The 24,454-nt window shown below is 39.5% G+C and overlaps 1 protein-coding gene across 4 annotated transcripts in view; it reads left to right on the top strand.

Annotated features, from left to right (window-relative positions):
• Positions 1-20,703, top strand: part of ACAP2 (ArfGAP with coiled-coil, ankyrin repeat and PH domains 2) — a 51,661-nt gene extending 30,958 nt beyond the window's left edge. For 2 of the 4 annotated variants that reach the window (XM_072142649.1, XM_072142650.1), the window contains 10 exons: positions 186-255; positions 1,002-1,096; positions 2,968-3,152; positions 7,363-7,467; positions 11,324-11,416; positions 11,996-12,204; positions 12,955-13,064; positions 13,977-14,087; positions 14,436-14,497; positions 17,151-20,703. In XM_072142649.1, coding sequence (XP_071998750.1) covers positions 186-255; positions 1,002-1,096; positions 2,968-3,152; positions 7,363-7,467; positions 11,324-11,416; positions 11,996-12,204; positions 12,955-13,064; positions 13,977-14,087; positions 14,436-14,497; positions 17,151-17,254 — 1,144 coding nt within the window. In that variant the 3' untranslated portion in view covers positions 17,255-20,703. The remainder of the gene's footprint in view (positions 1-185; positions 256-1,001; positions 1,097-2,967; positions 3,153-7,362; positions 7,468-11,323; positions 11,417-11,995; positions 12,205-12,954; positions 13,065-13,976; positions 14,088-14,435; positions 14,498-17,150) is intronic. The other 2 variants (XM_072142651.1, XM_072142652.1) reach the window with 1 other exon arrangement.
• The last annotated feature ends 3,751 nt before the right edge of the window (positions 20,704-24,454 follow it).

Genomic DNA, 24,454 nt, shown 5'->3' with positions numbered 1-24,454 from the left:
GAAGGCAAAAGGGGGTCCAACCCGTTACTAGCATGGTGTACCTAATAAAGTGGCCAGTGAGTGTATAATAAACATTTAACTGGTTACTTGGTGGAAATTGTCATACACGGCGAAAACCACTTAAATGCTATGTTCGCATTGGGTATTTCTTATATTTTGAAATAACCATTGTTTTTCTGTGTTAGGAGTCTTGGTGTTCATTTTTCCAAAGTTCGATCTTTAACTCTTGACACATGGGAGCCTGAATTGTTGAAGGTACAGATTGACATAAACATATGTTTGTTCGTTCATTCATTCATAACTATACCTTGTATTCTTGTATTTGTATATAGTTATTTAAATATAGATTTTTTTTTTAAAAACTTGTTTTGTGTTTTTTATGTGTTTGAATTCAGCAGCTGTGACCTCTTCACAATAATTTTTAAAGATATATAAACTCAAAAATGTATATCTTTGGATTTTATCACGTGGGCATTCAGATTTGATTTAATTAATCTGCCATATATAAATATTTACGCTATTTCATGTTATTTTAAATAAATGTTCCTCTGTGAAGACCATTTTCCATAAATGTAGCCATTTTGTTCCTTGGAAAAATGAGAGCTGTCCTTGGATTCAACCACCTTCACATTTCCGAAGCGGTAGACACTCATGCCATATTGAGACGCCCAACCCCCTGGATTCTTCATTCATTATCAAAGGTTGGCTGTGGGACATGCAGTAACTCCTGGCCATGTCATATGCGAAAATTATTTGAGTTTTTTTGTGCAAACACTCTGGCATTGGTGGTCGTATTGAAAAACAACAATCTTGTTTTAAGGGAAAACATGGCTACATATGTGGGCAATTATCTTCACATATAGGTATATTTTTTAATAACATCAAATTGAAGAAATGTATGTATATGACAGATAAATTACAATACATGTGAATTTTCAGACAAAATTCCTTACAATATGTAGTGAATATTTATTGTATCAATTTTTCTCTTATTTTAACAGCTGATGTGTGAATTGGGGAATGATGTGATAAATGGTATATATGAAGCACGAGTTGATACCTTAGGCATGAAAAAGCCTCAAAATGGATGTCAGCGGTAAGTTTCAATACAACAATGTGCTCACTGTCTATGACGCTATCTTTATCCAGATCTATACTTTGTTAATATATATTATCTATTTTACCCTTGAGAAAACAGGTAGTTAAAATTTGCAAACGTAATTGTTGGCGGGAATTCTGTTTATAGTGTAACTGTAAAAAAATAGTTCTAGCACAGGTGGAGAGACTTTTACAACAATTCCAATGATAACTATAGATGAACACATGGCAACACTTCAATGTGTGTGTGTAATATATATATTAGACACACACATTGAGGTGTTGCCATGTGTTCATCTATAGTTATCATTGGAATTGTTGTAAAAGTATATATATATATCTAATCTATATCACACATTGAAACCTCTGCAGAATACCACCTCTGAGAGGACTTCTCCCTAAAAGACTGCTTTTTTAATTCAATGTCTGACTGCAGAGGTTTCACTAATATATATACAGGCGGTCCCCTACTTAAGGACACCCGACTTACAGACAACCCATAGTTACAGACGGACCCCTCTGCCCACTGTGACCTCTGGTGAAGCTCTCTGGATGCTTTAAAATAGTCCCAGATTGCAATAATCAGCTTAAAATTGTCTGCAATGAAGCTTTATTGATAATGCTTGGTCCTATTACAGCAAAAAAATTTGAAACTCCAATTGTCACTGGGGCAAAAAAAAAAATTGTCGGGAACTACAATGATAAAATATACAGTTTCGACTTACATACAAATTCAACTTAAGAACAAACCTACAGTCCCTATCTTGTATGTAACCCGGGGACTGCCTGTATATATATATATATATATATATATATATATATATATATATATATATATATATATATAATTCTGCTATGTGTGTGAAGGATCTGATAGCTATTTATTAGAATAGATGGGGAGCCTGAGCTCAGTCTTTATGCATTCAAAATTCCACACATACACAATTGCTCTGCTACATACTAGTTATGTGTCGTTTGTGAATGACAGCCGGTTCTTTTATGCATTATGTTATAATTGGCTTTCTTTCAGTTCGTTTGGCAAAAGTGTGTACTGTTGTTGGTTTTATTATTGCCCTTTACCACTGGAGGTGTATTGGATTTAAAGGAAACCTACCAGTTAAAATGGTGGGTGTAAGCTGTAAATACCGAGCACCAGGTCAGGGTGAGCTGGTGCCGGAGCTTACTTGGTGCGCATGATCGAAGCAGCTTCAGCTATAAACATTAAAAAGTGTTTAAACCGCGGTACAGCGGTTTATAACACTAACGAAAGTAAGCTCCGGCACAGCTCACCCTGACCTGGTGCTCGGTATTTACAGCTTACACCTGCCATTTGAACTGGTAGGTTTCCTTTAATATTATCCTTAAAGGGATATTCCCACAAAGACAAGTTTATTAAATGTACTCAGGATAACAAAATAACACATTCTCTAATTCAACGTTATTAACAAAAATACAACATTTCAAATATATAATTACAACTTGTCTCTATCAGTCCTGGGGAACACAATTTTGGTTGCTCCTGGACCCAACCCTGGTCTGTTGTACCCCCATTGCACATGAGATGACCGTGCATGCGCTGGTTGTTCCTTTCATCACTATGGAGCAGATGTAGATAGACTTGTGCGGGGCACAGCTTTATCAGCCATAAAGATGAACAGAGCAGCTGGCGCATGTCCGTCTGGCTGCAGATCCGCGTCCTCATGTTCCGTGTTCCCATCACTGAGACCGCCACAATCGTTAAGTTAGGCCCTAACCACAGAATAACTTATTATCACCAGAGAACCCCTTTAACTCTCTGGTGAGTGTCACTGTAAGTTCTGGAGACACTGTTGTAACACACATTTATAATGATATCCTTTATTATCACAGGCAAGAGAAAGAGACCTACATCAAAGCAAAGTATGTTGAGAAGAAGTTTGTGGATAAAAGTGGTGAATCCATGCTAATGGCAAGAAAAAGAACATTCTCCAGGAAGGGCAGTGAGAACCGACTAGGCTCTACAGAGAAAAGCCTTGGTGTTGAGGAGCACAGCAGAGCTACATCCAGAGCCTCAGGTAAAAACTAGTGCAATTCAGAAATGGATCACATCATTGGAGCGAATATTATTTTTATATATGATACATGTTATGGATAAGTACTGAACAGATATCTAGAATTGTAACTGGTTTGTTAAAATCAAGAATGGAGGCTTATGCTTTTTAAAGGGGTTGTCCAGTGACAAAAAGTAAGCCATTATCCACTGGATAGGGGCCTACATGCTGATTGGTTGAAGTCTCACTGTTGGAACCTTACAGATCACAAGAACGGGGGCCTTTGTACTCCGATTGTAGTCTAGAAGTCCAGAGCTACTGGTCATGTATGCACACTGCTTTTCTATACTTCTCTATGGTGCTATGCTCGGCTATCTCCATCAGTTCCATAGACAGTGAATGGATTGACAGCATTTATGTGCAAACTGGGTGCTCTATTCTTTTGGGGTGCATTTGGGGTACAAAGGAGTGGATAGTGATTAACTTGTTCTCTCTGCACAACACCTTTAATTTAGTTAAACAGTATGTGAGCTGTTAAAGGTATCATACCAAGTTTACATATTATACCAGGTTATGACCTGAGTGGAGATGAGTGGAACATGATTGTACTTGTGGTAGCCCCAGCAGTTGGACAGCAGGGGATTATAAAGTTGGCACAACTCCTTTATTGGAGAACATGGGAAGAAATGTAGTAATTTAATAATTTACTGATTGTTTTTTTTTCTGAACTTAATTTGTTCCAGTTTAGAAAACACAAATTTTAAGATTTTAACGCACTGATCCACATTTAACCCGTTTACTTCTCCAATCTGTATATCCTAACTAACTATGCTCCACACACCCAGGGAGTAAATCTACACTCCTCCTGTTAATTGATTGCAATATCCAGTCTAGTACACGCACTGCTCTGCTATACCCATTCTCATACATGCAGTGTTCTGCTATATCCAGTCACATACACGCACTGCTCTGCCACATGCAGTCACATACACGCACTGCTCTGCTACATCTAGTCACTCTCTAACACGCGCAAAGCTCTGCCACATCCCGCCGCTCTCTCTCAGGCGCGCAAAGCTCTGCCACATCCCGCCGCGCTCTCTCAGGCGCGCAAAGCTCTGCCACATCCCGCCGCTCTCTCTCAGGCACGCAAAGCTCTGCCACATCCCGCCGCTCTCGCTCAGGCGTGCAAATCTCTGCCACATCCCGCCGCTCTCTCTCAGGCACGCAAAGCTCTGCCACATCCCGCCGCTCTCTCTCAGGCGCGCAAAGCTCTGCCACATCCCGCCGCGCTCTCTCAGGCGCGCAGAGCTCTGCCACATCCCGCCGCGCTCTCTCAGGCGCGCAGAGCTCTGCCACATCCCGACGCGCTCTCTCAGGCGCGCAGAGCTCTGCCACATCCCGCCGCGCTCTCTCAGGCGCGCAGAGCTCTGCCACATCCCGCCGCGCTCTCTCAGGCGCGCAGAGCTCTGCCACATCCCGCCTCGCTCTCTCAGGCGCGCAGAGCTCTGCCACATCCCGCCGCGCTCTCTCAGGCGCGCAGAGTTCTGCCACATCCCGCCGCGCTCTCTCAGGCACGCAAAGCTCTGCCACATCCCGCCGCGCTCTCTGCCACGCAAAGCTCTGCCACATCCCGCCGCATTCTCTCACACACGCAAAGTTCTACCACATCCCGTGGCTCTCTATCACACATGCAAAGCTCTGCCACATCCCTAGTCCCAGTGGCAGTATAAAGAAAACCTTTTCTTCCATCCCCTGGCTCCATCCTGACTGACCGCATGAAAATATTTACAGACCTTACAGTGATGGAGCATGTGATCAAAGTCCTTAAAAGGTACATGTTATGAGGTTGTAGGCCCAAAAGCCTCCACCCACCTGTTATCCAAAACAGCCTCAGGATCACAAGACTGTCCTTCTACATTTGGGAAAGTCAGCATTATGCTGAAAATAAACTTTGCATGCTTCACACAAAGGACCTAAGGGGAAGGCTTACACTAGCCTGAACCCCCCTGGCTTGTCCCGTAATCTAGGTATATCATCACATCAATTAAACCATGAGAGGACATCCTAGCATGACTCTTCTTCATCCCTGTACTCCTTACTGATTGTTCAAAGAGCTACTTCTGTGTAATTCTCAATCTGGAACATAGGACATCATTGTATACTTGACACTGTCCTGGATAACAGGTTGGTTATTGTTAGTGGGACTAAATCCTCATCACAGGTTCCCTTTAACCTCATCAATAGTCAGAACTGACAGGGAGAGGTGGAGGGTGGTACAGGCTGGAGGGTGTGAGTATTGTTCCTATAAGCCTTCACATGTTGTCTGTAAACAGCAGACAGATAAGGACATGAGGCTAAATAAACGCTCTACATGTCAAGAGAATTTTTTGATTCCGCTTTCAAAGTATTTAAGACTATCCAAGGACTGTCTGTAAAGAGTTAAAGGGAAAAGTGTTAGAAGTTTTAACCTGCAGACAGTGTTGGGTATCGGCACTGGATATCTGTATATTCATACCTCTGTGTTATTAGCATTAGCAGGACTGTGAAAAATGCATTTATAACTGGATATGGGACACTCTTGTGACTGAGTAACTGCTGTCGTTTTCAAACAGAAGCCGACTACAGCTATAACAGTGGGTAAAGGCTCTAAGATTTCAGGCACCACAAAGTGTATACCTCAAAGTCTAGCTACAATCATCTATTCACTACATACACCGACTTTGAGGTATACACTTTGTGGTGCCTGAAATCTTCCAGCCGTTACCCACTGTTATAGCTGTAGTCGGCTTCTGTTTGAAAACTCAAAGGTACGCAGCTCTCCAGGACTGCTACCTCAGTGTCTGCATCTTTGTATGGTTAAAACTTTATCGGGCTTCTTATCTTATCAGTTTCTACATTTATCAGGAACATTGTCTATTTTCTTATGAGCTATCACAGTGAGTACTGGAGAAATGCAGATTTACACTTATTGCTAAAAGCAGGTTAAAGGCCAAATAGGACATAAGAACATGTTTCTTTAAAAAATTATATTATAAGATTAACATATTTCCCATCTCTTTATCAGTCTGGATTAGAAATCTACAATCCGATTCATACCTTTTACAAAGCAGTATCACGGACTGAAACCACTTTGCATCCTGATGTAGGATCTGGCCATTTTAATAGTTTTTTATGGTTGTCTTTTTAGTAAAAATGTTTTAAAAATATGCTAATGAGCTGCGGGTGCCCTGGATAGAGCCCCATCTTCAATTTGGTAGATAGATTTGCCATAGCAACACAGAATAAACCTTGTAGTTAGTGGGCACTTTGCAGCCTGTTTTTTTTTTTTTTTTTTTTTTTTTTTTTTTTTTTTATTAAACAACCTTGCACTAGAATGTGAGGGGGACTGATATTCGGCCGCAAATTGTGCCCATAAACGGTCACGGTGCGTTGCACACGATTGCCATCCGCATCCATACAATATCAACAATCTTCTGAAATGACGGGCACTTGTTAAAGCTGTGATTCATCAGCAGTGTTTTTCTGAGTGGAGATCAACTAACAAAGCATGTTTCTTTCTAGCAGGCAGGGACTGGCTAGGAGTTTTTTAAGCATTCGTGTTATAACCATTCTTGAAATGTACCACCGGCTACAACCTTGCCCTTATTTCTGCTGGGCTTTCTGAATCCACACTCGCAGCTATTAATGAAACAACCACCAAAAATCAACTGATGTAACGTTAATGGTGTTAATAACTCTTACAATGATGGGCCAACTAATGTCATGGATTTGTGGCTATTGCATTGTGTAATGGCACTTATCTGCTCTACTGGAGGGCTTCAACAGATTTGTACATTAAATAGGAAATGTTGTGCAGGTGTTATAGCAGTTGTAGCATTTTCATAGCAAATTTTCCATCATTCATTGAAGGCAGATAATTGTTCCTCATACTATACTTGGTGTCGTATAACCATTACATTGTATAATCGTCTTCTGGTAGAGGCTGTCTGTTGGACGTTCTGCATGGAATATTTGATGTTGCATGCTAATTTATGGCATTACAGAATCAATGTGTATTCCACTCTTTGTAGAACATTTTGGTATTGTCTTTTATTGCTAATTAAAAAACCTGGAAGAATCGTGTATACATGAAGATGCTTATAATCTCTCTCTTGCCAGATAGCTGTCTGGTTTATTTGACCCTCTTTCCTCTTTTACTGCCTGCTTAATGCTTTGCTAACCTGCATGTCGCCAGCGGTTGCTGTTAGCAGTGATGAAGCAAGGCGGGAGTCTCTCTTCTGTCCTGATGAGCTAGACTCACTCTTCTCCTACTTTGATACTTCCTCAAAGCTTCGTAGTAGTAAGTAACCTCTCTTATACAGTGTGTAGTCTTGGCTGTGTAGGTCCTGTCTAGTTGTCTCCATTTTCTACATATTGTAAATGTTAACACCTGTCTTCCTCTACTATGAAAATGCTATATTTCCAAATTTTCCTTATGCTGAAGACACATACTATGCAAACGGCTGAGTGCAACTATTAGTCATGATCTAGAGATAAGGTTGAAGTGGGGTTCTCTTTTTCGCTCTTTTTTGGCGCTATAGTTTTTTCAAGAGTTTGTTTTCTTATTAGTTAATAAAAACACTAGAAAAATTGTTGTATCTACAGTGAAATAGTGGGAAAATGTTTTTTTAGATCAGTGATTCTTTTACTGAATTGTTCAACCTTTACATCTTGTTTCTCACGATTCACCCAGTTGTAGCTTTGCCGACATTATCCATAGAGAGAAGCGCTGAATTTAAGCGTAAGGGTGCAGTCACACGTCGGGCATGGCACGGACATCACATATGCTTTTCTATGGAAATGCATGCAATTGGTAACCAGCAGGCTGTGTCTTATATTGTTTAAGTACAAAACACTGGGTGCTGGTCACCGATTGCACGTGTTTCCATAGGAACACATATGCATTCGGCCAATGGCCCCCATGCGCTCTGAATCAATTTCTAAACGAAGTCAAAGCGGTATGTGTCACTGCAACCTAATGGGCTTATGAGTTAACATAATGGGGCACATTTACTTACCTGTCCATGTTGTGATCCCCAATCCGAAATGTCTTGACGAACATGGAATGCGTCCAATATCCTGCATGTGTCGCTCCCCACTCAGGTCCGCCGGAGTTCAGATGCAGACCTGAGCGGGGAGCATGATGCCTAGTGCAGCAAACGTGGCACTTCTTAAATACCTATGCAAGCAGTTTGCACTAAAAAGAATGTGCAAAGTCTGACAGAAAACTGGTGCACAGCCCTGAATAAATGTGACCTATTGTGTTAACATTCTGCTACTATTCTCTTAACACTGCTTTCACGCAGTGTTGAATGTACAAAAATGCAACGTTACAAATTGTCATGCGACTGGGATGCAAACACGATGAAAACGTGAGTGCAGTGTAAACGCAAACACATTGTAAACGCACATACCATGTAAATGTAAACACAAACGTCATGTAAATGCAAACATCACGCAGACTTAAATGCAACATAAATGACCTATGAATGCGAATGCAAATGCCACATAAATGCAAATACAAATGAACACAGATGCCATATAAATACAATAAACACCACATAAAAGTAAACCTGATGCAAATGAAACATAAACGCAGGTGCCATGTAAATGTAAGGGTAACGCAATGCAAACGTGATAAACAAAAACGTCATGTAAACTTAAGTGTAAACGAGACAAAAATACAAACTCCACATAAGTGTAAACAAGATGCAAACGTCACATAAGCACGTCGCAAATTCTGCAGTGTAACGTGTAAATGCTACATAAAAGCAGACACTGTGTAAGTGTAAACGTGATGCAAATACGGTATAAACACAAATGCCACATTAGCGCAGATTTAGCGTAAATGGCACATAACCCCTATGCAAATGCCATGCAAAACACAAATGCAACATAAATGCGATGCAAACACTACACACAGACTGTGTAAACACGACACAAGCGCCACATAAGCACAACACAACCACCACTTAATTGTAAACACAATGTAAATATGATGCAAACGCCTTGTAAACGCAACTGTAACTTATGGCTCTCGAGCCACATGTGGGTCTTTTGATGGCCGCATCTGCCTTGGCCATGGCTCCTGTCCAGGGGGATAATGGTGGAAAAATAAAAAAAACAGGTATTAAACTTTCCGTCGCTTCCCCGGGCAGGCTGGCTGCACACAGGGGGAGGGGCAGGCTGGCTGCACACAGGGGGAGGGGCAGGCTGGCTGCACACAGGGGGAGGGGCAGGCTGGCTATATACTGTGTGAACATATTGTACGGCTCTCGCAGACTTGTATTTTAAAATATGTGGAGCTTATGGCTCTCTCAGCCAAAAAGGTTCCTGACCCCTGCTCTAGATGAACATAAAAAAAAACACTGCTCACTACTGTTCATAGTAGCTTCAGCTACTCCATCCCCAGCTCCTCCTCTCTGACCAAACACAGATTATAATGGTCATGTGCAGGCAGTCCCCCAGATTATATACAAGATAGGGTACATAGGTTTGTTCTTAAGTTAAATTTGTATGCAAGTCGAAACTGTATATTTTATAAATGTAGTTCTAGACAATTTTTTTTGCCCCAGTGACGTTTGGGTTTCATTGCTGTAATGAGGCCGAGGATTATCAATAAACATTCATTACAGACACCTTACAGCTGATTATTGCAATCTAGGACTATAGTAAAGCATCCAGAGAGCTTCACCAGAGGTCATAGGGGGCAGAGGGGTCCGTCTTTTACTAGGGGTCGTCTGTTAGTCGGGTGTCCTTAAGTAGGGGACAGTCTGTACTGGGAATCTCCACAACAGTGGGGGGTGAGAAAGAAAATTCAAAGTTGCCCTGAATCCGTGTAGCAGACACTATAGAATGGTGTGCTAATCTCCTCTTTAAGTAGTTTAGCAGTAAATCCAGTGAGATTCCGACCAGTAAATTCACTGAACACTGGATCTACATAGTGACTAGCCTGGCAGCTTTCATCAAATGGAGGAGCATGCAGCGTGTAATAAGTAGTAGAAACCAGTGTGTAGTCTGTGCTGCGAGTTAGCACTAAGGGATAATAGCTTCTCTGATGTGTAGAAAGTGTGGGAGAGCAGATGGTTGGAGAGTGGACTGCAGAGGAGTGTCTGACCACTTGAGATGGAGAGAAACTACAGGAGAATCGGACTAGGATGGGGGGACGGATGATGAAAAGGGGAGATCTTTTACCTCACTATTCCCTGTAGGAGACTTATTCATCCACAGCGCTAAACATACTCCACTCTCCCGCTCCTCCAATATAATGTTACCTCCCCCCTCCTCCCTTCACAGGGAGCAGCAGATCCTTATCTCTCTGACTGTATCTATAAACAACTCTCCACAGGAGAAATGAGGAGACACCGTGACTGCAGAGCCAGGCTAAATTGAGAATGATCGCAAAGAAACTGCAGCACATAGGTTATCAAGCTAAAAGGCAAAATTGTTTCTTGGGGGGACTCTTCTTTCTATGTCAGGAGACCAGGGCTCCTGCACTGCTCCATCTATCGGTATTTCTCTAAATATTTCAAACAGTTTTTTAAAATATATATTTGCTTAAACCTAGGATTTCTAATGTCATAAGTAGTTACATGCTTATTTCTTAGAAGAGGACATTCACATTAGCAATGTCCATCTTTATTGGTGTAAAGCACTTGCATTTACTGATATATTGCTGAGCACTGACTATTCAAAGACCTAAATGCTATAGAGTTGTGATTGTAGCTATAAAGACTATTATTCAGGCTGAAACTCTAGGATGGTTTGAGATATTTTACAGTATTAATTTGCATAAGGATTCAGTGCATGGGGAAGATAATATCATATGCATGATTGTCATACATGTTTTAATGGTGATATCTTTGCTATTTCTAATGTCCCTGTAGAGAAGTATTTGGATGTCTTGAAATTTAGGGGAGGTTGGGGAGCTGCAGTACAGTGATTACACTGACCCTTGTTAGACTCACATTGCTGAATAAAATATGGTTATACTTGTTCCAGTGTTCTGGCAGAATATTTATTACATACTGGTAGTTACGATTCATAGGGAATTTTGTATTATAATTTTTTTTATCCTTTAAGGTTAACACATACAGTGAATAGAGTTTCTGTGTTTTTAGCTATTAATCTTGATCCATGTCATTTGATTTTATTAGTGAGAAGTAATGACAGTGGAATCCAGTTTAGTGCAGACGGAAGTCGGGAACTATTGGCGTCTACAGCATCTTCCAACAGTTTGTATGATGCAGGTCAGCGGCGTTTTTCATATTTTTCACATTCTGTAGAGTTATATTGATTGTGAGAGGATCATATCTCCTCGTATGAAAATCTTCTTGCAGGTTTTCTCAAACTGATGGTTCTTTGTAGCTTTGAAAATTGTTCCTGTTATAATAATAATTACTGTTCTCAACCTACATTTCACTGATACATACAGGGAAGGGTAGTTTTACAATAACGTGTGCTCCACTTCTGTTGCGTTTTGTCTCCACGTTCACTGCAGGTTTAACATAACATAACACCTAGTTTCGACCTCATCCATGCTTTTAGCAGGCTTAACGTTTCAACAGTTTTTTTTTTTCGTGGACCCATAGACTTCTATTGCCTTATGTGAGCTGCATCCGTAAAAATCAATGGACATGCTTCTAAATATTTTTCCATGGACAATGGATCCCTGAAATTATAAGCCAAACACTAATTGAAAACAATAGATGAATATAGGAATTGCCCACCACTTTACCACTGCCATACACTGTGTTCTCTGTACAGATTGTGTCAATACCGGGCTTTGTTCCAATAAGTTAATTTCTGTTCTTTTTTCAATATCCCAGAGCTGGAAAAGAAGCCTGAAAAAAGGGATTCTGCAGTATTTCAAGACTCTGTAGGCACTAAAAGATTAATCCCTGGACTTCAGCTGTACCAGGCAGCTTTTCAGCAAAACCTCCCTGCAATGGCTGAGGCATTAGCTCATGGGGCGGAAGTCAACTGGGTTAATACAAAAGAAAACAATGCAACTCCTTTAATTCAGGCGGTGCTTGGGGTAGGATCTATTTATATATGTATATACTGTGTTGTTAACAAATTGTTGTGCCTAAACGGGTTACGCTGGAAATGATAAAATATGCATAAAACAGTTATACATAGGGGCATAGCATAAAAAGTTATAATTCCTTTTCTCCAATTTCTAATTTTGGTCTCTGCTTCTTATTGTTTCTTGACCAAGAAAATAAATGCATGTTAATCCTTTCCTGCAGTTGTTCAGTCACTGGGCATCTCAAGACATTTTCCTTGGTTGTTGAGATGCAGGGAAACAGGGCAATGTCAGAAGTGGACTGGTGGGATATTGACGAGTATCACTTTGTTAGATGTAAAAAAAGGAAATTGGACCTTAGACGGTCCCCTACTTAAGAACACCTGATTTAGAGACTACCCCTAGTTACAAACGGACCTCTGGATGTTGGCAATTTACTGTACTATAAACAGCTATAACAGTTATTAAAGCTGTCTGTAATTGAGCTGTATTGTTAATCCTGGTTTTTATGACAATACAACATTTTTAAAATTGTCACAGAGACCAAAAAAAAAATTGTCTTACAGTTACAATTATAAAGTATGTAGTTCCGACTTGCAAAAAAATTCAACAACTGAAGAACAAATCTATAGAACCTATCTTGTACGTAACCCGGGCACTGCTTGTATATTGTATTTTTAACCTTTACATGGCATTCAGTATTACGTTTTTACTGCACATTTTCTATAATTTTAATTTCCTTATAAAATTTTCTTCCAGGGCTCGTTGGTGACCTGTGAGTTTTTACTTCAAAATGGGGCCAATGTTAACCATCGTGATGTCAAAGGAAGGGGACCATTACATCATGCAACTGTGCTAGGGCACACAGGGTAATGTTTACATCTTTTAGATGGAAGGTACATAATATTAGAATTATAAATGAAGAAGCCAAAAAGGCCCCTGGGAACTTCAAACGGATTCAGTTGTGAAATTAACAAAAATAAGGCTCCACTCTACCAGTGCATCAATGTGGATGTCATATCTGTATAGTGTTGCTCTACATTTAAAGGACATCTACCACCACATTTAGGGGTGATAGACTGTCACCAAATGCATGCTCATTACCTTAGGGGTGATGGGGGAGTTCTCCTGGGTGGAGTAGCAATGAGGGGCATGCATAAATTATTCTCCGATGGAGCTAGGAGGCGCTCGGCTATCAGAGAGGTGAGCGTCTCCAGCACCTTTGCATAAAGTTATAAAGTGTATTTTTCAGATTAGCAGCCGTACCAGAACATGGCAGGAGGACTCCCTCTTCACCCCTAAGCGTGCATTTGGTGACAGTCTACCACCACATGTGGTGGTAGATGTCCTTTAATGTTCTGTAACCCCAGGATAAAAAAGTTTCCTCCTTTTTTTCCCTTTGAGTAATATGATGATAGTCTAGCCAAATATATTTATGTCACTATATCTTAAATATAACAATACTAGGGTCATGTACCCATAAAGTGTTAGGCTTTGTTTATGTCTCTGTGGTCATTGTTTTAGTGTTTTGGTCCATAATTAAAAAAAGAGTATTAGAAGGACTCAAGCGGTTACATGACATGCACCACTTTCACCATATAAAGGAGCACATCATGCTGCTCCACTACAGGAATTTATTTAGGGTTTCCATTCGAGAGGTGAACAAAGCCTTATGAACCTTGTATGAATGTATGATAAACTGTTGTAATTAGATTTAGTCTGGACTAACATTGATTTTTTTTTTTTTTTTAGCATCACTGTTTATAATGTTTTTCTTTCAGACAAGTCTGCTTATTTTTGAAGCGTGGGGCCAATCAACATGCCACTGATGAAGATGGAAAAGATCCTCTAAGCATTGCGGTAGAAGCTGCTAATGCTGATATAGTAACACTGTAAGTAGCATGGCATTGTATATGCAGTTTTATTATTATCCTTTATTAGTAGAAGATGTTTTACAACCATCTCTGCCTTACAGAAATATGTTGCTGATTTCTTTCATAAATATTTATGCAACTCTGTTAAAAGGGTTTCTCCAATAAACAAGTTAGGCTTTTATCCACAGGATAGGGCCTAACTTGCTGATCAGTGGGGGGCCTCAATGATGGGACTCCTACCATCATTGGACCTGACAAGTCCTCTTGCAGTCCTTGCATAGTCATAGTCACAGTCAAGTAACTAATACATATTTGCAGTAAACCGCTTACTCAGATTTAATTGCCTTTTCCACCTCTCCTCTGTAGATTGCGTTTGGCACGTATGAATGAAGAGATGCGGGAATCTGAAGGTCTTTACGGACAACCAGGTCAATATTCCACAAACAGCCATACAGAAATGCAATATAGAAAGTGCATGCAGGAGTTTATTAGCTTACAGCTTGGCCATTCTGAGGCTTTATTGAGGAAGATGAAAAACAACTCCTCCAATTAATATGTGAACTGTTGTTTATATGCACAGAACATGTTTGCTGCTATTAGGAAGTACTGTTATTTTTTTTCTTACAAACTGGACTGAAATAATTATTTTGTTTAAGAATTACAAATCGTGTATATATGTCTTCCTTGGGTAACTTTTCTATGATTGTGGGAAGTGTGGACTTACAGGGATGGTCTCTTAGGCTATATACATATTAGATGATTTACATAAAGTTTGATCAACGTTACTTATGCACTTGTTTGCTTTGAATAATTAGGATGAGGTTTTATAGAATTGCTATACAGTTGCAATTGCAATAAGCCCTTCAAAGTTTCAACTCTTTAATCGGTTGTGGTTTTACAGAACGGCAGTGTTTTAGGATCTTCATTTCAGTTTCAGGGCTTCTTCTGTTTCTTCTGGTTGGTTTACTATAACTAGAGTTTCCGTTTACACCTCCATTTACAATTCTGTGGCTAGGCAGACTCATATTTCCCAGTTTTGTGCATTCAATGGGGTTGTTTTATCTATCTGTTTTACAAGAAAATTCTGTCGTGATTTTCACCGCTTTTATTAAGGGTTTTAGGCAGTATTCAGACTCTTTTACAACTAGTATGACAAAAGTCACAAAAATCATACTATTGCGTCCGAATTTTGTTGACCTCAGTTTTCTGATGCAAACTAAGCCAATAGGAATTGCAAAGTATGGCTAGTATGGACTTGTAGAATAACATGGGGGAAATGCTTATGTGAAAAGTAGAGCTTAAAATAAATAATAGTGAACAAGAAAATAAACGCTGTATATGCCAGATTAATCAAATATTGTGAGCCAATTGAACAAATTGGCCCAATTTTTAGTCAGCTGAAACTTATCCTATCACTAGCTACAGGCCATTGTGTATTTTATAGACTGATGCAGAAGTTTTTTGTGCAGGGAATATTGGCTGCTTTTTGTAGCAGTCAGCACAGTAATTACACTGTCTTCACTATAATATAATACTGTAACTTAGAAACCTAAAATGTGAGGTTAGATAACCATTAAGTATGATCTGGCAGCTCTCCTGATACATATTTATAAATACTTGCACTCTCCATGAAACATCTTTTTGTAACACTGCTGTTTGCTGCACCTCTGTTAGCCATTCTGTGAATGCATTAGATTTTACCATGCCATGTGGACATGCCCCTTATCAATGTATCACTTTCACATCTGACATTCAGTGACCTTATTGACAAAGGAAAATGGTTAGTTTATCTAACAAAAACAGGAACATTACAAATGAGAGTCCTAGGAAATAATCATTTTCCATATTTTGTTAAACACAGATGGTAGGAAAACTGACAGGTCCTTCTCTAGGAGAATTCATGTTCCAGTTTACGCAATGGAGAATATTATGGAGATGGGGGAGCAATGCTCTTTATTATTTAAGGGACTTTGACCATAAAAAGCTGTGGACAGTGTAAGATAGCAGCTTGAAGTAAGCTTAGCATCAGGCTGTGAAAAATGCATTTATATCCCAGGATTGTCGCTGGACTTATAATCCCTATACGACACGCCAGATTTACTAAGAGGTACTGGCCTCCCAGTGAATCCTGTGTGAAGCACAAGAGTGTTGGGAGGAAATCAATGCCACGTCTTGCCTGGCATAGATTTCCGCTGTCATCTTCCCTGCAAAGCAGAAAACCATAAAAAAGCGAGTGCTTGACACTGGAACAGGAATTGTGAATTTTCATGCCTTGTACAACAGAAAAATACTGAACAAGGTATGGCAAATGCTATCTGTTGAGTCCTATTCATTATATTACATAACAAACAGTGTCCTGCTAAATGCCTCTGTGTCTAGTCATGGAGGAAAACCATCAGTGGAAGATGCAGACATCTGTTCATTTATCAGAAACCTCAGTGCAAGGTGAAATACCCTGTCATAATGGCCATAAGTCTCGCCCCCAAAAGTTATACCACATGTGTTTCTGCTGGCAGTTTTGTCTTGTTTTGGAGACGAGCCTATTTATAAAATGGAAAGCACATAGCATCAGGGCAAGGCCATGTTAACTGGTGAGCATGAGGGTTTTTGGGGGTCAGAACTACATAGCAATTCATCATCCTTGATTGACAGCGGTGGATCAGATGGAGAGTCACCATTTGGCGTGACAGTGGCTTATTGTCTGTTACTTTAGCATCTGCTTTAATTTACCATCACCCTTTTTTTTTTTTTTTTTTTTTTTGCCTGTTGAGCAAGTAGTTGCACTTGATTCATTTAAATATGGGATCCTCTACTTTTTTTTCTCTCTCCTGTCATCTGTCTGGATTCATGGAGTCTTCATGCAGGTATAGATCTTTGTATGTAATTTCAGCTTCTGCATGCAAAAGGTCTATAAAATAATGTAATATTTACCTTTGTTTTTATAATAATTTGTAATAATGCACATGCAATGTTCAACACATCTTCATATATAAATTGGCCAATAATGTATTAGCATTGTATATTTTTCATTGTTTTAGGTCTTCTTCATAACTATAATTTGCTTTTTGTCTTTTTATATAGGTGATGAAACCTACCAAGATATCTTCAGAGATTTTTCCCATATGGCATCCAACAATCCTGAAAAACTGAATCGTTTTCAGCAGCCAGATTCCCAGAAGTCTTGAATTGCTTAAAATTTGAGCTTTACTTCACCTTTAAAATGGCATAACTTTTTATTAGCTCAGTCTATAAACATGTAAACCAGTGTTTTAGCTGCTCTCGGTGGGAGGATTTAGCATTCCACCAGAGAAGGGATTACAGCTCTGAGCTCTGGGTAAACCACTAGTCTACTGCTTATGTCACATATCATTTAGCAGAATGGTGATTATAGCTTTCTTTCTCAAAATGTTATGGGTGTTTTTCTTTGTGTTGAGCACATGAACAAATGAATTTAGCCTGTTTTATAGTTAATGCTATATAGTTCAAAGGCTGTGCTGACACATTGTCTAGTTTCTATGTGAAGAGGACCAATAGGCACAGCCATACGCTCTAAAGAATTGTGCACCTTCTTAGACAGCATTGCACTAATTTATTGGACCTGTCAGACATGGATGAAGGTTTCTAAATATAGAAATACACATGAAGTCATAATGTATACAAAAAGAAAACATCACTATTATTATGCTCGCCAAAGAGAACCTGCTGTTTCTTTTGGTTAATATCCTTTACCCATGAATACCCATGTTTTGCTAATGGGTAGTATATGACCAACACTATAGGTGCTATAAAGTCACCCTCATTTTTCAACAGTTCATATAGTAAATGAAAAACAATGCTACCATATGACAAAATATTTTTTATCAGTATTTTGCTGATTTTAGTAAACATTTACTTTGTCTTTGCTACCTTTTTAATACTGTCATTGTTGTACAAATCTGCCATCTATCTGAATTCTCCATTGTCTTACAGGGGTTAAGGGGTTGTCCACTCATACAAAACTTTACATGGGTAAGTATAAGACCCTAGTAGAGTCGCCCATATTTTACTTACCCTGGTGAAGTTTGTTGCTATGAGCAGGTCCCCCTCTTTTCCTCTCTGAGAAAGGGCTTCTTGCGGTGCAATATTAGTGGTTGGAGGGGTGTGCCAAGACCATGAGTAATACATGCACAGACCCTTCCATCTTTCGGAAAGCCAGCAGCACACAGGACGTCGCAGAAAGTCCTTCTTATGGGTAAATTTTAAAGCTTTTCAATCTGTGGTAAAGCCATATTGTATATCGTATTTTATATAGATAGTTGAGACAGAAAGTTGTACATAGAATTTTATCTCTCTTTTAAATGTATTGTAAATGTATTCTACAAGGACAGTTAACAAGTAGTCAAAGGGACCTATTGGTAGTGACAGTATTTGATATGATGAAGTGTTTTCTCTGACACATTAGCTGAAGAATCTTCTCCAGATCAGTGGAGATGCTCTTCTCTGGGAGGTAGAAGTTATAAAATGAGGCAAGAGGGATTCTGATGGCTGGTTCTGTATAGCAGATGGATGGCAAATGCTATAAGATTTGGTATGCTAAAAAAGGTGATCCGAATAATAGCTGAATAGTTCACCAATGTATCCCACTGGCCAACAGATTAACAAAACTCAAATCGGACTTTTTTCACCTGAATGAAAGATGAAACTTCTTCTAAAAGGCTGATTTGATAATGGAGGGCACAACAATTTGTTAAAAGGTTAATTTGCTAGAACAGAAGGATAAAGTTGTTTGTGACCGTTCTTTAAAGGGAGTTGTCCATGGAAGAAACTACTCAAATACACAATAAAGATCATTGTAACCCCTTACTTTACAATTTTACTCAGTTTTATTAATGTTTTAGCTCCCATCACTAAGTGATGGTCAGTGTAAGATTCCAGAGTGTGGGCAGGGCCTCTCTAAGCAGACTCTTTATGATCGCGCTGTGCTATGAGATGGTGTGTGCTGACAATGTGCTTAGATTATCAGGGTACAGGTTTATTTACACTTTTATTTAGCTTCTGATCATTCTACTACTATCTGACACACAGAAAAAGAGAGAAGAGAAAGATAAGAGATAATGAGATCCATGAGATGGATATAACACACAGATACTTGAAGCTCTGCTAACTCACCTATGACACACATAGTCAGCTTTGCTATGTGTCTCCCTCATATAAAGACCGTATCTTTCCTTTAGCTAGTAAAGTAAGTCTCCGCACGCTACTTCTTGTGGGAAGGAAGTGCCTGTGTCTGAGCTGGTCTTGTAATGCATGGGGAGAGGGGCAGGAGGCAGAGAGCACTGCAGTGTGCAGACCAGAGAGGCTATTCATGAGAAGCATCCGGCCATGGTTAGAAGATTTATTGTCGTATCCAGGGGCAACCAAAATTGTAAACACCCGGACTGATAGACAGGATGGAATTATATCTGTGAAATGCTGTATCTTTGTTAATAACAGTCAATTAGAGAAATGTGTTATGCTATTTTGTTCTCCTGAGTATATTTAAGAATCTTGTCTTTGTGGGAATACCCCTTTAGTGATCTTTACTATCAATTCTTGCAGGTCACAATATAATAGAAAGCAACAAGGCTAATTACACACTATTATTACAACAAACATTCGTTTTACCACTTCTGCATCATAATTAGAAAAAAACACCCACAATATATGGTGCACTCTAAAAACTGGCGATCAGAGATCTCTCCATACTGCACATTTTTCCCCCATTCTTCTCGAACTTTTGCTCTTAAACTATATTCTCTCATGCGCCTTGATGCCAGTTTGCACAGTTCCCAAATGTATGGAGGGGAGAGAACAATCCCATTTTTTTTTTTTTTATTTAGCACACAGCCATCTGGCCAAAAAACAATAGTTGCAGCAATAATATACATTTTTGTTGAATTAAATCTGGAGGTCCAGATTGGAACCTAGAACAGCATAGAGGGCACTGAGGGAAAACTGAATCATTTCTCCTCTATATCCTGTAAATCCTCCCTCTGGCTGCACCGCCATCACATGTGCCCCCACCTTAGGAACACTGATTGAGTCTTCCTTTTGCTTGATTGTATGTAATAGCTTATATACTGCAAAAGCGTAGACTTCTCCTTTACAGTTCACTTTTGCATGTTAGAAGAAAAATGCCTCACAATGCAGTCAGAATACTAAGACTTCAATGCTTCTTGTAAAGAGTCCAATTCAAGGGGATTTTTAAAAATATATTAATAATATCTGCTGGTGAATTAGCCTTATGTGACATACACTTCTGATAGTAAATAGGATTGCACAAAGTCCTTAAGTTTCCAGGGTATAGCTTTGGTGTGTTTTTGCCCAAATTATTGCATTCGTACTCATTGGCTTGCATTATCCTCTAGAATGTATGTGATCTAAAGCCTCCTACCCACATAACCATAGTGAAAATCAAACAAGTTTGGTCAGTGTGTTCAGCATTCAGTCCAAGTGTATGCAACAATCTTAGTGTGGTCAATTTTTTATTTTCTTGTACCCATAGCATTTTTTCCCCTCAGACTCGCATCAAAGTAGGACATGCTCTACTTTTGACGTAGAAGCACAGTGTTAAAAAAAAAAAAAAAAAAGCATGTCTGAATAAAACAATATACCAGCTATGTGTCAGTTAAACTAGTTGAGTCCATTAAGAAGTATTGTATTCAGTGCAGCCATGTTCTGCTATCCTTTCAAAGAAAGTCACATGGCTGTTTTTCATTGTCGTGTGCAGATGCCTTTAGTATTAGGATTAAGTACAATTTTTTTAATGTAAACATTAAAAAAAAAATCTGGAAATGCATTCCCTTTAAGGGTACATTCAGATGCCCGACTATGAGGACGTATATGCGGCTGCAATACATCCCCATAGACGGCAATGGTGGCCCGGCACCGTTCCGCGCTGTGCATTGGGAAAAGATAGAGCCCGCTTTTTGCAAGTGTGTGGCCGTGCGCTTCTGTTTCTTACCGCCGTGTGAATGCATCCTAGAACAGATTATAATTCCAATTAGAACAATGATAAGAGCTGTAGGCTAATCTGTCTTTTTAATACTGGAATAAAACGTTTGTCTTTCATGGGAAAGTAAGCAGGCTAATAAAGAGAAATGGAGTGTAAATTTTGAACGGACTCTGATTCAAAAACAAATTTATCTAAATCTTTTAAAAAATTAAAACATTAGAACATGTCAAACTATATTCTGCTCTCACAGATAAGGTTTAGTGAAATAATGATTTTCTATTTAGTTCTTGAAGTCACATGGAGAGAGGAGTCACTAATCGGGGGCAGTGCTTGCAGTATACAGTTGATGATAGGTTACCTTTAAATGTAATAATAAAAAGAAAAAAGGTGACAGATGCTTCTAAAGAACTAATCATATGGGACCACAATTCCTGCAATGAATAGTTTGTATAGAATATTATATATGCCCTTATGTGAGTTACAGTCAATTTAAGACAAGTGAATGTCTGTTGTAGATCCAAGAAGCACAAGTTTTAATATCATGTCATATAATTTTTGTTGGTATTGGTGACAATTTTACTTTGAGTGTTGAAAAAGTAGTCACTGGTAGTAGTTGTCATGACAAGGCTGCTATTGTTATGCCCTTTCCATAGGCCATCACCAGCACTCTCATAGGCAGTGACAATTAACACTTCCATAGCTTTGAATGACAGGACACTTGCTCAACCTCCTTCTCTTTTAATTACTGAGAACAGGATCTGAGTTAACGTGATGAGTGGGTGTCCCAGCCATCAGACCCCAGCAATCAGATTGTTATCCTCGATTTTGTGGATAGGAAAAAACAATAGAACTTCATATTTTGAAGAAAGAAATACTAATAACACGCCCAAATAAATACTCATCACTCCCCACCCCCACAAACATATCTGCAAGAGAGAATGGAGCAGGAAGAAGATAGTTTTGTATCCAGGCAGCTTGGCTCTCATTCATTTCAATAGTATCTCCTCTGCAGTCTCCTGATCTGAGAATAGAGCAGTCTTCTTCCTGTTGTATTTAGCTGATGTACGTGGGAAGGTTTTGGTAATTTTGGTTTGGAATTTTACAGTAACTAAAGTACTATTTATATTAAAAATGTTCCTTAGATGAGCCTTTTCATGCTAAACCTGCAGTGTCTGCCCTAAAATAAAACCTAGGATTCACAAGCAGAACCTTCACCATTGACTGTTGATGAGATATGTCCCACCCCCGAGTATGGTTCGGTGCTGTTACTCAGCAGGGACTCCTTGCATCATATATCACTATGATGCTTGGGGGTACCGTCCCCTGTACTGTGGTTGGTCTGTAAAACTGCACTGTCTGTGATTAAGGGACCAACCACAGTCAACAAAAACTGCACTTGGGGTACATTCACACAAACACCAGCGTGCTGCTCACCCCTCCCCTCTCCATAGAGCAGCACAGGGCCGGCGTTGTATCATGGCGAATTATACGACTTATACTATATTTCGCAGTGCATGTTCGCAGTGCGGTGAGACAACCTGTGCTCACTGCATAGTGACCGGGTGCCAATGGGGACTGGTATCTGGCCACAAATGGTACAGCTGGATATTGGTCCCCATTACGTTTGTGTAACTGTACCCTTACTGTGAGTAATGCTAAATATATCCTCCTGGATCAGTAATCCGAACAACCAGAATAAGTAAAGGTTCTACAATGTTTCCTTTTTACTGTTTATCATCACTATTAAATGTGTCCTTCATATATTTACTATGTTTTAAGTGCAATATTTTTCACAAGGATAAATCATGTGCTTTTTGATTGGTGGACATAGTTTTATGCATTGCAATATTTCTTCCAGATAATGTGCTATGATGAATGCCAGACATATCTAGTTTTATGGTAATCATTTTTTCTAAGTTAAACTTGAATGTAGCTTTATTTTTTAAGATACTTAAAATATAGAGAAGTCAATACAATTGTGTAAATGTACATTATGTAACAATTGTAAATACTCAATCAAATAATTTGTACACTGCAAAATCAAAACAATATACAATTTCAATAAAAGAAAAAAGTAAAAGAAACACTTGTGTCTCTCAGTAACATAACATGCAGGATGCTGCATTTAGACCAAAACTGCCATCAAGAAAGTGTGAGAACAAAGATGTAAGTGATTGAATTACAGTAGAAAAAAGTAGGTTCAGTCTTGCACCACTTCCTGCGCATGTGCAGTGTGCCGGTTATCTCAGCTCCGGCCCTGTGTGTACCCAGACTGAGAAATGGGCGCACTGCGTATGCTCCGCTGTTCCCCCACGTTGGGATTGTGTCACAAAGAAGTGCAGATAGCTAGCTCAGACGCGACGGCAATGTGCGGGAATAGGGGCACATGTGCAGTGCCAGACCGGAGATGAGTGGTCCCAAATGCCACCCTTTATTCTTTGGGTTGGTAAATGCCACCCTTTATTCTTTGGGTTGGTACGATCACAGAGATACGCAATTACGTAGGATTTTATTATACAATTTTGCCACATCCTCAAATTTATATGAATATGGGACCTATATGACATTTGAACAAATTCCTGATAGAGAAGATCAGAGATTTGGAATTTATGGTCTAGACCTGTTAAAGATCAATATATTTACTCAATTTGCATTTCTGCAAGCAAAGGTCTTTAGACCAAATTGAAGAAATAGAAAAATTAATAAAATTTAACGTTTATTGTATTCATTTAAAAAAAAAAAACTGAATAAAGTCTGTATCTATCACTTTTCTGGGGTATATGTGCTAAACCGAACAATCTAAAAGTTTTTGTGGTGGTAGTGGGTTAGTTATGATAGGTATTATGACACTTTATGGGGAGGACGTACTGTGCTATACCGATAGAATGTGTGTTAGTGACCACTCTTTTGCCTCTACCAGGGAGGAGAGACGCCTCTCCGACTCTGGTTGTGGGTGCTGCTGGGCTAATATGGACCTCTATAATTGTCCCCAAGGGCTCTAATTGTGGGCACTGCCGGGCTAGTTTGGACCTCCAAGATTGTCCCAAAATTCAATGGTGTCCACAAAAGGGACCACTAGTTGAGACGTATGACTTGTCCTCTCTATAGTTAGCAGTCACGCTGTTGGTGGTACATATTGCTCAAAAGCTCCATGGCTCACAGTCACACGTGCTCAACTGCTGGAGGTGGTTCAGAGTTCACATACACACATTGGTATACTTGCTAGCAATTAGCTAACTTCAATCCTACTACTATTATTATCCCTAATATAGGGATATAGGTCTAGGGATCTAGCACTACGTCTCCTAAAGTGTTCAGCTGACTGTGTAAGTTCTAAGTCATAGACTGGCGTCCTCAGGGGGTATCAGGGCTGAACTGATACCCCCTGAGGACACCAGTCTATGGCGAAACA

Source organism: Engystomops pustulosus, chromosome 3 (assembly GCF_040894005.1).
Source record: "Engystomops pustulosus chromosome 3, aEngPut4.maternal, whole genome shotgun sequence".
NCBI classification, from domain to species: Eukaryota; Metazoa; Chordata; class Amphibia; order Anura; family Leptodactylidae; genus Engystomops; species Engystomops pustulosus.
This window is presented reverse-complemented; position numbering and strand designations above follow the sequence as displayed.